This window comes from Acanthochromis polyacanthus, chromosome 3 (assembly GCF_021347895.1).
Source record: "Acanthochromis polyacanthus isolate Apoly-LR-REF ecotype Palm Island chromosome 3, KAUST_Apoly_ChrSc, whole genome shotgun sequence".
NCBI lineage: Eukaryota > Metazoa > Chordata > Actinopteri > Pomacentridae > Acanthochromis > Acanthochromis polyacanthus.
In genome coordinates this window covers 32,077,677-32,093,451 of record NC_067115.1, presented here as the reverse complement: position 1 = coordinate 32,093,451, position 15,775 = coordinate 32,077,677, and the positions used below count along the sequence as shown (strand labels likewise).

General features: G+C 41.4%; 1 protein-coding gene across 1 annotated transcript in view; it reads left to right on the top strand.

Moving 5' to 3' along the window:
• The first annotated feature begins 4,946 nt into the window (after nucleotides 1-4,946).
• LOC110960436 (CREB3 regulatory factor-like) overlaps nucleotides 4,947-15,775 on the top strand; it is a 30,855-nt gene continuing 20,026 nt past the window's right edge. Inside the window, exons 1-4 of the mRNA XM_051945985.1 lie at nucleotides 4,947-5,057; nucleotides 5,911-6,121; nucleotides 6,439-6,705; nucleotides 14,763-14,936. Of these exons, the coding sequence (XP_051801945.1) occupies nucleotides 4,947-5,057; nucleotides 5,911-6,121; nucleotides 6,439-6,705; nucleotides 14,763-14,936 (763 nt within the window). The remainder of the gene's footprint in view (nucleotides 5,058-5,910; nucleotides 6,122-6,438; nucleotides 6,706-14,762; nucleotides 14,937-15,775) is intronic.

Genomic DNA, 15,775 nt, shown 5'->3' with positions numbered 1-15,775 from the left:
ACTATGAGACATAAAATAATAGGTGGCTGCTAACAACAGAGTGATTGCTGGCACTCGGACAAGTTGTTTTGCTGTTACGAGCAAACTACTGATATAAAAATGTGCAAACTCACAGCGCTTTGTGTCTCAAATAGTCCTGCTGTAATGTTATGATATAAATGCGCATCCTTTGTGCAGCTTTGCTGGGATTATTTAATTCATTCCACCACTTGGTTATGTACTTCAAAACTCTGCATGTGTCTGATAAGTGTTTGTGTACACAGTATGTTGGTAGCTGGCTTGCTTTGTGTGCCAAATACCAGTTTTTCGTGTGGCGTGCCAAGGCAATGTCATAACCGCCCAGCCAATCCTCATTTCCTCATTCTTGTGTGCCTGAGGTCAATCCAGAGAGAACATATCATGCCATTGTTCTCAAATCACTGAACCCGGGTCTGTGTGAGCTGCTTTTCCTTGGGTTTTCCACAGGTATTGAACAGTAGGTCCGCATTGTTCCCGCAGTGTGTGTGTGTGTGTGTGTGTGTGTGTGTGTGTGTGTGTGTGTGTGTGTGTGTGTGTGTGTGTGTGTGTGTGTGTGTGTGTGTGTGTGTGTGTGTGTGTGTGTGTGTGTGTGTGTGTGTGTGTGTGTGTGTGTGTGTTGGTGTTGCTCGGTGTTTCATCATGTTGCCATCTGAACGGAGCCCAGTCTGATCACTGCTTGCAACGTGGCTTCCTCTCTTCTCCTCTAAGGCAGAATTGGAGTTTTGGTTGCACAAACATTAACTGATGCAGTGCGGCTCAAAAACAATGTCATTGGTTGAGTTTAACCGTATTGGGCGGAGTTAAAGAAGCAGTTAGAGGGCAAGTTAGCTAGGTTAAAGAATAAGGTCAGCCATATTCTATAATTTTCTTACTGGCAACGACTCGTGTGAAAAGACCGAAGCCAACAATGAATTGATCCTAGAACACATTGTGTGTGTGTCTATCCAAGGCTGGTTATGTATCACTCCTCTGTGCCACAGAGCTGCTCTGTTGCTCTAAAACACTTAAAAACGCATCAGTTAGTCACACTATTGCACTCAGTGATATTTTTCTTCATTCTCACGGACAAACTCGCCATTATTATTTGGTCTCAGTTTCACATCCGCTGAAAATAGTCCCCAACAAACACTATTTCTTCCTGTTTAAGCCACATTTGCTTAAAAACTGCAGTGTCCATCTGTTGAACACTGAGCTGCTGGGTTGTTCCAGAACTGGAGGACATTTGGGCTTCAAAATGTTTGAAAAATAAACCTTTTCTTTTTCAGTTTTCTGCTCCATATTCATCAATAATAGGAAATGAACTGTCAAAGTCTTGATTGGTTCAGCTTACACATCAATGGTAGCATTTTTATTCCATGTTTTATTTGTTGTTTGCTAACCCTACTCTAATCACAGTAACAGGGTTGCTAATCCATGCTAATGTTAGCTTTTTCTCATCAGTAGAAACTAGATATTTAGCTAGCTGCTACTGTTGACCAAGAGGACAAACTGACTGATGGAAAACAGTCAAAAGAATTTGTCTGATCCTGATAATATGAGGTAGAGTGAGACATTCAATGAAGGCTGACAATGTTATGAAAATATGAAAAATTGAAGAGCGGACCTAGCTTTGCTCTACCCATTCTTTTGGAAAATAGTTTAGTGATGTTAATTCCAGCGTTTCATGTGATTTACTGTTTTCTTCTTCTTTTACCACCTAAAAAGGTTATGCTGACAGGATAGCATGCATAAAAATTATTATTTAAAGTATTATGTTGCTAAAAGAATTTCCACGATTACGAGACACATCAATGAACAAATAATACCAAAGAAGGAGATTTAAATTTAATTTTAACTGTTTTATTTGAGATTCAGTTTGGTCATCGGGGGGGTGGGACAAGAGAAAAATGACATTTTAGGGAGAACTCCAGGCTTATTTAATATTTTCAAAACATTCTTTTCTCCTATTTTCTTAGATTTGGTCTCAGGACAAGTAAATTTACACAACAATAAGCACGTTTTAGTATTTTGCAACTCTGACTTCCTCCCACAGTCCAAAAATATACTGAGGTTAATTGATAACTCTAAATTGTCCGTCGGTGTGAATGTGAGTGTGATTGTTTGTCTGTATATGTAGCCCTGTGACAGACTGGTGACCTGTCCAGGGTGTCCCCTGCCTTCACCTGAGTCAGCTGAGATAGGCTCCAGCACCCCCCGCGACCCTAATGAGGATAAAAGGGTGTATAGAAAATGGATGGATAGTATTTTGCACATGGATTATTTGAAATTTAATGGATGGGACGTGAAGTGTCTTCCAATTCTGGAATAACCTTTAGCACAGGAGGAAGGACTGATTTGTGTTTTTTTTCATTGGATATATCAAGAAACACCAGTTTTCACATATCCAACTGTGTTTCTAAGATCTCTAAGAAGTTTGAATGGTAGTTACTTATTTTCTGTTCATTCAGGACTGCAGTAGCTATGGTACAAGCTAACAGGGCTAAATTCATCGTTTCAGCTAAGCTAGCTTGCTTTGCACATTTTCCAGCTAGCTGGAGGAGAGCTAATGTTTAGCCTGAGATTATTAGCTTCCCCCCTTCACCTGCTTTGCTCTCTGGCTGTTCAGCATTACTAAGCAGAAAAACTGGACTCCTTCCACAGAGCTTTAGCCTGACTAGTAAACTGATTTTTTCCTCTCAAATATTTAACTTTAGCTCTAATCTATTTTAATGCCCTTGCTGATTTTTCTAAACTCTTCTCCATTCCAGCGCCTTCATTTCGTCCTCTATGGGTCAGGTATTTTTTAACAAATTAACATCAAAGTTCTCCTTCTTCACTGCATCCTGTGACAATAAGAACACATATTACTAAAATAAAAAACACCATCTGATAATTATTCGCATTGAATCTACAAATGTCACATGAATGCTGTGCCACACAATAAAATCCAACCTTTATTTAGCGCATGAAAGCTTTTGCATTTGCTATTTTAAATGCTCATTGTTGGCAGCGCTTTCTCAGGAAGTGATATGTCCTACATTCCTGGCAGCAGCAAGTTTTTTCATGTTGAATAAATGGATGTATTAATAGAAGAACTAGGCAGCTAATGTAAGCAACAATGGCCACGGTGGTTGAACAGACGATAAAGAGTTCTGAATGTTTCACTTCACTCGCTGAACATATAAGAAAAAACATGTCGCAAAAAAACAAACAAAGCAGAACAGAATTTCACAGATTGGTTCTGTGAAATGTTTTCTGTCAAAGAAGTGCGTTTGTCTCGGAAGGACACCCAGGTTTGTTGTTAAAATGACACATTTTAGAACCTGCACTTTATCATCTTCACTGCTGTCATCTCTTCTTATTGCGCTGATCAAACAAACTAAATTCAGCAGCAACCAGCAAACGACTGGTGCTGCATCTCACTAAGAAAATAAAATGTTCTAGCTGATAGTGTGCATGTTATGCTCATACTAAAGTCTTGCCATTGATACACATTACATCTTTATACACACTACTGTTGAAAAGTTTGGGGTCACTGAAAAATGCCCTTATTTTTTAAAGTAAAGCATTTTTTTCAATGAAGATGAAATTAAAAGAATCATAAATACAGTCTAGACATTGTTAATGTGGTAAATGACTATTCTACCTGGAAACAGCTGATTTTTAGTAGAATATCTACATAGAGGTACAGAGGAACATTTCCAGCAACCATCACTCCTGTCTTCTAATGCTGCATTGTGTTAGCTAATGGTGTTGAAAGACTGATGATTAGAAAACCCTTGTGCAGTTATGCTAGCACATGAATAAAAGTGTGAGTTTTCATGGAAAACATGAAGTTGTCTGGGTGACCCCAAACTTTTGAACGTTAGCGTATTCATATACGCTTAATCTTGCACCCTCGCAGTCTGTGAATAATTTTGGTAGCAGCTCATGAGTGTACAGTGGGAGGCCAGAAACACAGATGCTTAGTTCTATGTTACACATATAATGGTGATAAACTGGCAGCTGAGACGCACCTCATGGCTTTAACATAACCAAGTCAGTTGTTTTTGTCCAGAGTTGAAACCAAAAGCCGGTCGTTGACATGAGCAGGAAAATGACTAAAGAAAAAGTCTTATCAGATGTGAAATAATAATAAAAAGTAAATTGTCTGGGTGACCCGCCTATACCTTTGAACAGCTTGGTGGTTAGCACCTTCACCTTCCAGCTAGAAGATCTCTGGTTCACGGCCCGTCCTTGGATCTTTCTGCATGGGGTTTGCATGTTCTCCCTGTGCATGTGTGGGTTTTCTCTGGGTTCTCCAGCTTCCTCCTCCAGTCCGAAAACATGCTGAGGTTTATTGGTAACACTAAATTGTCCGTAGGTGTGAATGTGAGTGTGATTGTCTGTCTTTATGTGTAAACCTGCGATAGACTGTCTTCACCCTAAGTCAGCTGGGATAGACTCCAGCCCCCTGCAACCGTGATGAGGATTAAGCGGTGTATAGAGAATGGATGGATGATTTAACAGTGTGCTTATCATCACTTTTTGCTGTTCTACTTTCCCGCATTGAACTTCCTCCCTCCTCTCTGTTTTTTCTTTCAGGCTGAGAGATTGCGACATGTGAAAAGAGCTCGACCCCTTCACCTTCTCAACTATCGACCCTAGGTAAGTAGCATCCTCGCCTCCTCTCATTCCTCCACCTTTTCCTCCCATGTCTTCCCTTTGACGCCTCTCAATGCTCTTATCTGAATTTGGTTGCGTTATTTGCAGCAGAACTCACTTAAGCTGACGTTGTGACCGCGACCTGACACCCTCCTGCCTCGGGCATGCCTCAGGTAAAGTAGGAACGCCGCTGCAGCCTTAAAATGGTTCTTACCCAACGTCTCTGGATTGTAGTCCTCCTTGTCTCCGTGCTGGATTTGTGTCTTACGTTTCGTCTTTGTGTGCTTCTTCGCTTTTAGCCGGGTATGAACGGGATGGAGCCTGCGTTTGGCGAGGCCTACGGGGGACACAGGGGTCTTCTGAGCCCCTACCCCCTGGCCATGTCGCCACAGGGGGGCAGGACTGAGTACGATCAGGTGAGACGAATGCAACAATTTCACAAGAAACATACCTCATTTTGACACTTCTCAAGGGCTTTGAATATCCTTGAAAATATTGCTTTGTTTGTGAACGGTAAAATCCATCCCTTTGTTTTTTGGAGAAAGTAGCCATTTTATAGGTCATGGATTTTTTTTAATTAACCCCTTGATGCCTATTGTCACAAATTTGCAACATATCACTTTCATTCAGACTGCAACTGAGATAGCGTATTCATTCCCCCAATGCCAGTTTATGCATATTCAATACGTACCTCGGAACCTTTTGCAAGCAGTGGTTTCTCGTAGGACCGGTCGAAGTTGGACCTAATTATTATGTATCTGTTACTCTAATTATGTATCTATGTTCTATGTGTAATAGATAAATGAACAATCTCCACTTATTTTAGCAGCAGCTGGAAAGCAAAAACACACAAAAAATGTTTTTTATTTAACTGTAAATACATTTGGGCATCAAGGGGTTAAAATTTGAATCCAGAGTCCTTCAAATCATTTGTGAGCATCATTCCTTTCCTTACAGTCCTTGAATTTTACCAACAAGACCTTGAAAGAAATAGAAACCCATAAATGAGGCACAGTTGCACCTTTGCTGGTTAGCCTGGCAGTGTTTGTAATTGCAGCTAATTTAATCCATCAGGTATGACTCTGTATATGAGGGCCAGCTGTTGAACAAATACAGCATTAGGCTCTGTTCGTTTAACTTGCTGCAGCAGGGAATGTACAATCTTTGTAATAAAAATATAAGGCACAATGTGGTTCAGGAGTATGTTGTAAAAAGTTTATTTTTGGCTCCGGATCAGCTGTTTTTAAGCGTGCCTCTGCCCTCTTTCAGAGTGTGCTCCTTATGCTGGGCTCCCCAGCATCGCCAAGGAAACGGCCCTTTGAGTTGCTAAGCGACCTAGTGGACGACGGAGGCTTTGGCGAGGACCTGCACCCGGAGCGCTGGGATGTGTCTGCGCTGGACGAGATGGCTCGCTACACCAAGCTGGGTCTGGGGGTCGGGGGGGAGCTGCTGGCCTGCTCCGAGGAGGCGGTCCTGATCGGCCGCTGGGGGAGGAGCCGGGAGGAGCAGGAGGAGGAAGAGGAGGAGGAGAGGAGGAGGAGGAGCAGACACGCATCCCCTCCCGTCACCCAGGAAGTCCAGGGGCCTCCTGCTGCACGGGAGGAGGAGGGGCATGTCTCTGTTGCCACGACAACAGAGAGGGAGTTATGTGTTGCAGGAAGGGCAGCAGAAGGAGGACAGGATGGGGGGATGTCACGGGAGCGCACGGTGGAGGTGTATCAGGTGGCGCAGGAGGAAGAGGAAGTGGTGGCGGCAGCAACTGCGGCCGGGCTGGCTCTGGAGCACTGCAGTGAGGAGCACAACTACTCCCTGAGCCAGGGGGGGAGCTGGGGGCAGGACCCGGTCACAACTCCCAGTCAGAGGAGGTGCAGGAGGCGGAGACACAGCAGGAGGTGCACAGGGAGGAAAACCAGGCCAAGACTAAGCTGGAGGAAGAGGATGAGGAGGAGGAAGAGGAGGAGGAGGAGGAGGAGGAGGAAGAAGAGGAGGAGGAGGAAGGAGAGGAGGGAGCAGAGGAGACGGCGGTGGAGGCCGAACTCTCAAGTTCCTCGGAAACTGAATGTGGTGAGTTCTGGCTTGAGTTTGTGTGTGTCGGTGAGGACATCTCAGCTCATCACAGCGCTGCCAGCAGCCCGTCTGCCCACTCAGAAGCCATTTAAATCTGTCTCCGGTCCAGACGAGACCTCAGACCGCCTCTTCTGACTGGGCTGGCTGAGCAGAGGCACATTACATACCAAATTTGCGGGTGTAATTCCCAGACATCATACAGTGTTACTGTTATGAAATGGCTGTGAGGGTTGGAGACTTCTCATGTATTGAAACACCATCTGTAAGACTTTTTTTTAAGTTGCTTTGTCCTTAGGATGAGGTGGGGGGCTTGTGGTTGATTGTGTTAAATATGGTATGAAAGTTGGTGCAGATTGTTAAACAACCATTACAGAAGAACTGGATTTTGAAGCAGCTTCAAAAGCAACACAAACATTCCAGACTGCAGCTGGTGGCTCATTATAGAATAGTTTTCTTGCCTCATTATTTCTTTACACTTCACTTATCATTCACAAATATTGAGGATACATAGAAGAACTGAAGCAGTAACTTAAACGCTTCAGTCGACAGATGTTTTAACAGTTATTCAACTGTAGGGATCAAAACATTTGATTGTTTAGTTTTTTAATGTGACGATTTGTGGCTTTTCTGTGTTATGTCCTGGTAAGCTGCTTATTACTCAACCAAGGAATGCGGCAGTGCTATGTGATGATTGGTGTTTGTCTGTCTGTCTGTCTGTCTGTTAGCAACATTACTCAAAAATGGACCAACAGATTTGGATGAAATTTTCAGGGAAGGTCAGAAATGACACAAAGACCAAGTGATTAGATTTTGGCAGTGATGCAGCTTTTAGTCTGGATCCACAGATTTGTTAAAGATTTTTGTATCATTGTGAGATAGCAGCACGGTGTCACTGTAACCATGACAACAAATGAACACTACATCATCTGCCGGCTGATGATCACATGATTGCGATCCTACTACAAATCCACCTCTGTGGACTTATGGGAAATCATACAAGGAACAATTGATTAAATTGTGGGAGTGTTTCTGAGTCCCGCTACATATTTAGGTCACATGATTTTGTGGGTACATCTATATTAAATGGCCACATACTATGTCGCCACAATTTATGCCGCTATTTTTTTCAAGATTTCATCCGCCGGAAATTAGATGACTGATCAGCCTTGGCGGAGTACTGCGTTCTCTGAGTGCTTATCTAGTTTTGTTTTTGTTATGGTTTGAAATGCTGTTGCTCTTGTGACATTCTGAATGTGAAGCCTACCATTCCCATAATGCAACCTGACAAAATCTTTCATTAGAGCCTTCATGTGTGGTAAATACAGAAATGTTTTAACAAGAAACGAAGGAGCTTTTCTGGAGCCACACAAGACATTGTACAGAAGTTATCACAAGTCAAACAATCTAATCCACGTTGTTAGTAGACTGATTCACATCTGAGGGCAACTTTAGTCAAAATCAGTGAAGCCATGAGTCAAACAAGTGGTCGATGTACAGGATGTTTTTAAGGACTATTGTCTAATTAAGTACTACAGTGCTGGTATGTAAAAGTACATGCTGTGTAACGTCTAGTTTTTGAAGTCTGAGGGGAGTATTTACTTTTAAGGATGTAGAGAGGATTTTAGAAATATTTAGGTCAAGGTACCAATTCCTTCTATGCAGTAGAAAGAATAAAGTTCTGGTGTAAAAATATGGATTTATTTATGGTCACCAAAGTTTTTAAACTTTTAGTATGAAATACAGAACTATAATCATGTAAGGCCAAAAATATTCACATTCCTAGGGTAAATCCTGAGGTCTCAGTGGCAACTATTGTCCTAAAATCCACGTTAACATGTGGCAAATGTGTGTTTTATGACCAGAAAGGATCTCAATTTTGTTCACTACTTAAGCTCAAATGTAGTTTTTGAAATCTGACTAAAGCAACCACAAATTCAGTCAGTAACAGCTCCACAGTTTGGCCAAAATGACAACTCTGTGCTCTTTGTACAATGAGTCTCTGTGTTCCCGTCAGCAGACCAGAGCGAAATCGGACAAACTTCAGCAAAAAGTGACAGTTTCTCATCATCCGCCTACTTAGAACTGTTAATTAGAGAGTAAATAACAGCCCCATAACAATGAGTCAGTGACACTAATGTTATTGAACCAGTTCTAATAATTCTCAGATGCAACTCGACCAAAGTTGACGCGACAGAGAAGAAGCTGAACACTGTTTTATTCAGTTTAGTCACAGTAGTAATAGGCAGCCTCTGCAGTGAACGTGACATGTTTGACAACCTTCAGAAAACAGTGCCGGGTTGCATTTTAATAACAGATACAGTTCAGAGAAATCCTACAGCAACTGTTTATGTAGAGACATAGAGGTACAGCTGCAGAATGGAAGTGTCTACTCTACTGTTCAGAAGTTTAGGGTCACTCAGAAGTGTCCTGATTTTTGAAAGAAAAGCATTTTTTTTTCAATGAAGATAACATGAAATGAATGAAAAATATAGTCTAGACATTGTTAATGTGGTAAATGACTATTCTAGCTGGAAACAGCTGATTTTTAATGGAATATCTCCATAGGGGTACAGAGGAACATTTCCAGCAACCATCACTCCTGTGTTCTAATGCTACATTGTGTTAGCTAATGGTGTTGAAAGGCTGATTGATGATTAGAAAACCCTTATGCATTTTTGTTAGCACATGAATAAAAGTGTGAGTTTTCATGGAAAACATGGAATTGTGTGGGTGACCCTAAACTTTTGAACAGTAGTGTGTATTTGATCATATCTGTGTGAAGTCTTCTAACCTTCTGGATACACAATAATAAATCACTTCGTTTCTTTTCTAATGTTGTATAAATTATCATTCAGACCGAGTTGGAGGCATCTTAGCAGAGTTAATGCAATGTTCTAATAGAGCTGTTGGCGCATTTCACTAGACTAATCCCATCATGATGAAGAGCAAGTAGCTGTACATGTGAAGCATTGGTAGCTGCTTGCAGACTACAGGACATGAACTATAAACATGTACATTCAGTGACACGCACACATAAACCGACTTCACTCCAGATTACCATCTTTTCCCAGGCTCTCTCTGCTCTGATCGTCCTCGCATTGAATAAACAAATCTCAGGCATCTTGTTGCAAGGTAATGGAGAGGTCGCTGGCTCGCTCTGAGAGACCAACGCGGTTCATATTTCAGCAGTCGCAGGACACCATTGTTGCTCTCTATTGTTATGGCAGTGTGTGTTTGTGTGTGTTTGTGTGCCCGGTCGAGCTATTCTTACCATTAGCCCGTGGCAACTGCAGCGGCCTAGATGATGGATGAGAACATACATGGTGTGTTCTGACAGAGGGATAGTTTAGGAGAGGAGATTGTAAGAGCAAGCTTTCATATATATATGTGTGTGTGTGTGTGTGCGCATAGACAAATGCACAGAAAGCCATGGTGCAAAAGCTGGAGTTGAGGGTAGAGTGCAGACAATGGCGTTATCTGTAGACTGGACCAGATGACATGATGTTACATAAGCCTTGTGTATGTGCATGTGTCCATGGAGTGACCATCCTTGACTAATGGAGGTTCGGACTTCACGGTTGTTGGGTCCGAGTGAGATTTAATCCGTCTGGAAATGACTTATTTTCATTATAGCAGCGTATTGTTTATTTTTTGAAGGCTGTAGCTCTGGTGGTTTCGAAGAAGCATCTCTTCTGTCCTCATGCTGGTGGAGCTTTGCACGTTGTATTATTTATGATGCCATTATTCATGGCTCTGCGCGCCTGAGGCTAATCCTCTGTGACGTGTGTGTGTGTGTGTGTGAGAAACGGTGTACATGCATACAGTTTTGGCTGGTGTCTCCTTTGTCATTAGGACATACAGCATGTGTTGGTGGATTAGGGCTCACCGCGTGATTTCATAGCAGGCAAACGTAAACATTAATACCTGTCAGTTATGATTATGGTTCTTCTGTCATTTTAAGTTGCAGGGTATTTTTCTAATAATAAATATCTTGTACAAGGCTGTCAATGCTGTCCACCTCCGCAGTAACGGATGAGATTCAGTTTTCCTCCTAATAAACGATAAATTGGCTCGGAGCATTGATTCTGTGTTTGGATAATTTCATTACAGGCTCTCTATATTAGTTTCCAAATCTCAAGTGATGCTGCTGTAACATCTGGACCAGGCGTAAACTAACCGTGACGTCACCCGTTGGTTTCAACGCCGAGAAAATGAAGCCCAGATTTTGCTACTTCCTGGTCGCCATTTTGGATTTTTTGGAGCCAGTGACGTAAAAAGCGTCATCAAACAGACTGGACCGGAGAGCAACTAGGGGCAGGATTGGCTGAAGACTCTCTTATCCCGCCCACATTTTACCGCAGAGGCTTCTGTTGCTGTCTATCAAGTCTAGCCACGCCCCCTGGCTCCGCCAAATTTAACGATTTATTTAAAATTCAGTATTGATTTATTTTAAGATCGGCCACCTGATCTCTCATTTTCACCATGAAAACTAACGGGAAAAAAATCCTGAGCTGTAGAAAATCAGTCCATCAAATTTTATTTTCTCCAAAAATGAATTGGGGTCGATGGAGAAAAAGCTTTTTGGAGCCAACCCTAGCGGACGGTGTGATATTGCAAGTTTTTGACACTTCCAGGTTGGCTTCAATTCTGGAGCCAGATGCTACGTCCACTATATATACAGTCTATGATCTGGACCAAATTAGATTTCGTTCTTGGGTCAAAATAATGGGGATTAATGGGATATTACACTTTTCAAAAATGGTAATTGTAACACTTTTAAGTTTGTGCTTTGGCATTATGACGCTACACAAATGGTGTCAAACGCATTTTAGTTCAGGCTCCACCTTCAGCACCATTTGATCTCCAGTGACTAGTGAAATCACAGCATAATAACCTATAAGTAACCACAACTCCAAATCTTACCTTTTTAGTGTAAAAAAAGTATGTTCTGAAAATATTCACGTTTAAGGAATTATCTTTTTACAAAACATCATGAGAAACCTGAAATTTCTTAAGAAAAGCAAGTTAAAGTTCAACAACATTATGCCTCAGTTTATGATTTACACATTACAACTTCCAGATCACAAAGGAACACAACATTTAGTCATAGGTATGTGGAACTGAATGGTATGGTATTTTACTGTATGATGGAAGCGATAAAAGTCAGACAAAAAAAGACAAAATATTCCAAAAACGCAACACGAAGCAATTAAAGAAAGGACAATTGACACAAGTAAGACGGAAAACAACAAATAAAGCAAAGCACAAAATGATGAAAATGAGACAAAGAAACACCGGCAAGACAACAGAGAAATATGAAACAGCAAAAGCGAAAAACAAAGTAACAAATACACAAGACACCTGATTGAAGTCAGACAAAAACAGCAAAAACAAGACAGAATATGACAAACATGAGACACAAAGCGATAAAAACGAGACACAAGACCGCAAAAGTGAGAAACAAAATGACAAAAAAATGAGACGAATGACAAGAAAAAAAAGAGACCAAAAATAAGACAAATGACACAAGCAAGACAAACACAAAACGAAAAAAAATGATGGACAAAGCAACAAATAAGGCCAAGCACAAAATGACAATAAGACAAAAAACGCACGCGAGACAAAAAGGAAATGCAAAATGACAAAAACAAGAAACAAAATTTTAAAAAAACATGAGACAAACGACAGAAGTCAGACAAAAAAAACCCCAATAAAACAAGACAAAATATTCCAAAATTGACACACAAAATGACAAGGAACAATGAACAATCTAGTATTTTACTTTATGATCAAAACAACTTGTCATAGTCTAGGAATTATTTAAAATTTATAGTTTTACAAATTAACATTTGCCAGTTAATGTCTTCTCTGTAGTTTTACTCTTCATGAAGTCGTCCTATGGGCCGGATTAGACCCTCTAGAGGGCTGGTTTTGTTCCGCGGGCTGCATGTTTGACACCATGCACTGACGAGTCTGAGGTCAGTTGGTGTTTAAAGAAACTCTTTGATGGTTCAGCAGTTCTGTCACTTGTATTCGTGGTTCTGTGTAATTTAGTGCCTCACTGTGAAATTAAACCAGCAGATAAGATCAGACAAGATAAGAGAAATGGAGCAAAACAGAGCTGGCGGCTCGACTTCCAGATCAAGACTAAATCACTTTTACCCGATGAACAGTGATGTGTCTGTTTCGGGGGCAGCACCACAGGGAAATACTGGATCTCAACCACTACATGATGGATTGCCATGAAACCTGATCCAGACATTCATGCTGCCCAGAGGATGAATTCTCATCATTCTGAAGATGCAATGACTTTTGGAGACGTGGAATCCCAACCGTTTCATTCTGTTTATTCTTGCCTTTCCTCACTCATGTCAGAAAAGAGAAGACTGCCTGTTAATTACATAATTTTGCTTGATTTCAATGTCTTTTGCATGCAAACGTGATCTTTTTATTTTCATGACTGTTTACATTGTGGATTCTCACTGAAGGCATTGATGATCAGAAATCATGGCATCATAGAATGTGGTCATTTAATATAGATGTACCCACAAACTAAATGACCTTATGCTGAGCACAGGTGTGTGTTGTGCATGTGTACGTTATGTACGGATACCGAATCGTGTGACATAAAAATGTAGTGGGCGACGGGAATTGATAAGACTCAGAAACACCCCCACAATTTAATCAGTTGTTCCTTCGATCATTTTCGACAGATAAGTCCTGATTCGTTTGCAGCGGTGGATTTGTAGTAGGATTTCACTCATGTTACGTAGTTACAGTGACGCCATGCTGCTATCTCACAATGATACAGAAATCTTTAACAAATATGTGGCTTCAGACTATAAGCTGCATCACTGCCAAAATCTAATCACTTGGTCCTTGTGTCATTTCTGACCTTCTTTGAAAATTTCATCCAAATCCATCAGTCTGTTTCTGAGTGATGTTGCTAACAGACAAACAGACACCAATCATCACATAACTCCACCATGTTCCTTGGCAGAGTACTTATGTAGTAAACACAGAAGTGTGAAATAAGTCAAAACATGTTTTATATTTTAGATTCTTCAAAGCACCCACACTTTGCTTTGATTACTGCTTTACACATTCTTGGCATTTTCCCCATGAGCTTCATGAGGTAGAACCTGAAATGGTTTTCCAACAGTCTTGAAGGAGTTCCCAGAGATACTGAGCACTTGTTGGTCCGTTTTGCCTTCACTCTGTGGTCCATCTCATCCCAAACCATCTGGATTGGGTTTAGGTCAGGTGACTGTGGAGGTCAGGTCATCTGATGCAGCACTCCATCACTCTCCTTCTTGGTCAAATAGTCCTTACACAGCCTGGAGGTGTGTTTGGGGTCATTGTCCTGTTGAAAAATAAATGATGGTCCAACTAAACACAAACTGGATGTGATGGCATGTCGCTGCAGGATGCTGTGGTAGCCATGCTGGTTCAGTGTTCCTTCAATTTGGAATAATCCCCAACAGTGTCACCAGCAAATCACCCCCACACCATCACACTACATTGAAATTACAGAAAGCGAGTTTCCAATTTGTTGCTAGTGTAGTATCTGATCTGAGATATACGTTGAGATATATGTTGCTTATTAGAATAGATGTGGTTTTTGCCGAAGGAAGTCATTGCTGTGATTAGATTGGGGATCATTATGTCCAGGTAATGATAATTGTTCTTTGTGCCCTAATGACTCTTTGGGTGTCTTAATGACAGGGGGTTGTTCTGTAGGGTCTTGTTCCATGACCAGATGTCTTCTAATTAGGAAACGTATGTTGTGACCTCATACTTGTCCAAAACATATAAATATGATCTCTGATTGCTGTTCGGGGAGATTCATTTGGCCGGATTCTCCCAGACAGTCTCTCTGTCTGATCGATGCTGTTCTTCCTTATAATAAACTTATTATTAAGCAAGTCAGTGTCAACGGATGTTTCTTCTCCACCTGTACTTCACGAACGTCAGAGAAACTACGACACTAGCAAAACTGAAACGTGTCGTCTTTGTGCACAAATTCACAATCCGGTGTCTGTTTGTACCTCCAGAGGTGGAGGCGGAGCCAGCCAGGCAGCCAGGCGAGCGTCCATCGAAGCGTCGCTGTTTCTGGGAGTACAGACGCGCTCGGGAGTCGACCACGAAGAAGAAGCTGGGCGGTGACGTCCACTGGTCTCTGTCCTGGAGCTCCAGCACCCTACCCAGCACACTGTACCGCAGAGAGGGTGAGAACGGTTGTTTTTTGGGGGATTAAGCTAATTGATATGAAAGATAATTGTTAGGTTGATTGGTAATTGCAGTCCTAATCACAGAGAGGAAGAAGCCAGATGTTAAAGTTCAAAGATCCGCTAAATGAGAACCTATTAGCAGCAGGAGTCATTATTGACCGACACTGCCGTTCAGAGCGTCCCATTTCTTTTCCCTCATGCGACACAAATCAGTTCAGGACCCTCAGGCGTGTGCCCTACATACAACTTTCATGTCAAAATGTGAATTTTTCAGCACTCCTCTGATAAGTGATTCTTGTGTCAGGCACAACTGTGGCTGTGCAGCAGTTTGGCAGCTTGTGTTCTGCAGAACAAGCCAATATGACACGGCCCATTAATCTAACCCAGCAGAGTAAAATCACAAACCACTGCTTCAAAAATTAACATTCAGCACTGTCATCCAATCTGTCAGTATTATGTATCACTCATTAAATCTAGAAGGTCGTTTTGTAGCTGCTCTGTTGCAGCAAATAGAAGAGAATTTGCATGTCTTGTTCACCCATTTATATACATGTACACTACCGTTCTAAAGTTTGGGGTCACCCAAAAAACCTCACACTTCTATTCATGTGGTAACATAACGGCGCAAGGGTTTTCTAATCATCAATTGGAATAGTCATTTACCCCATTAACGATGTCTAGACTGTATTTATCATTCATTTAATGGTAGCTTCATTGAAAAAAAAACTGCTTTTCTTTCAAAAATTCTTCCAAGCTTTTGAATGGTAGTAGACAAGAGTTAAAGTTCCTCTATATTAGCTGAAGTTGCTCTATGTTAAAGTTGATATAAAATGAGT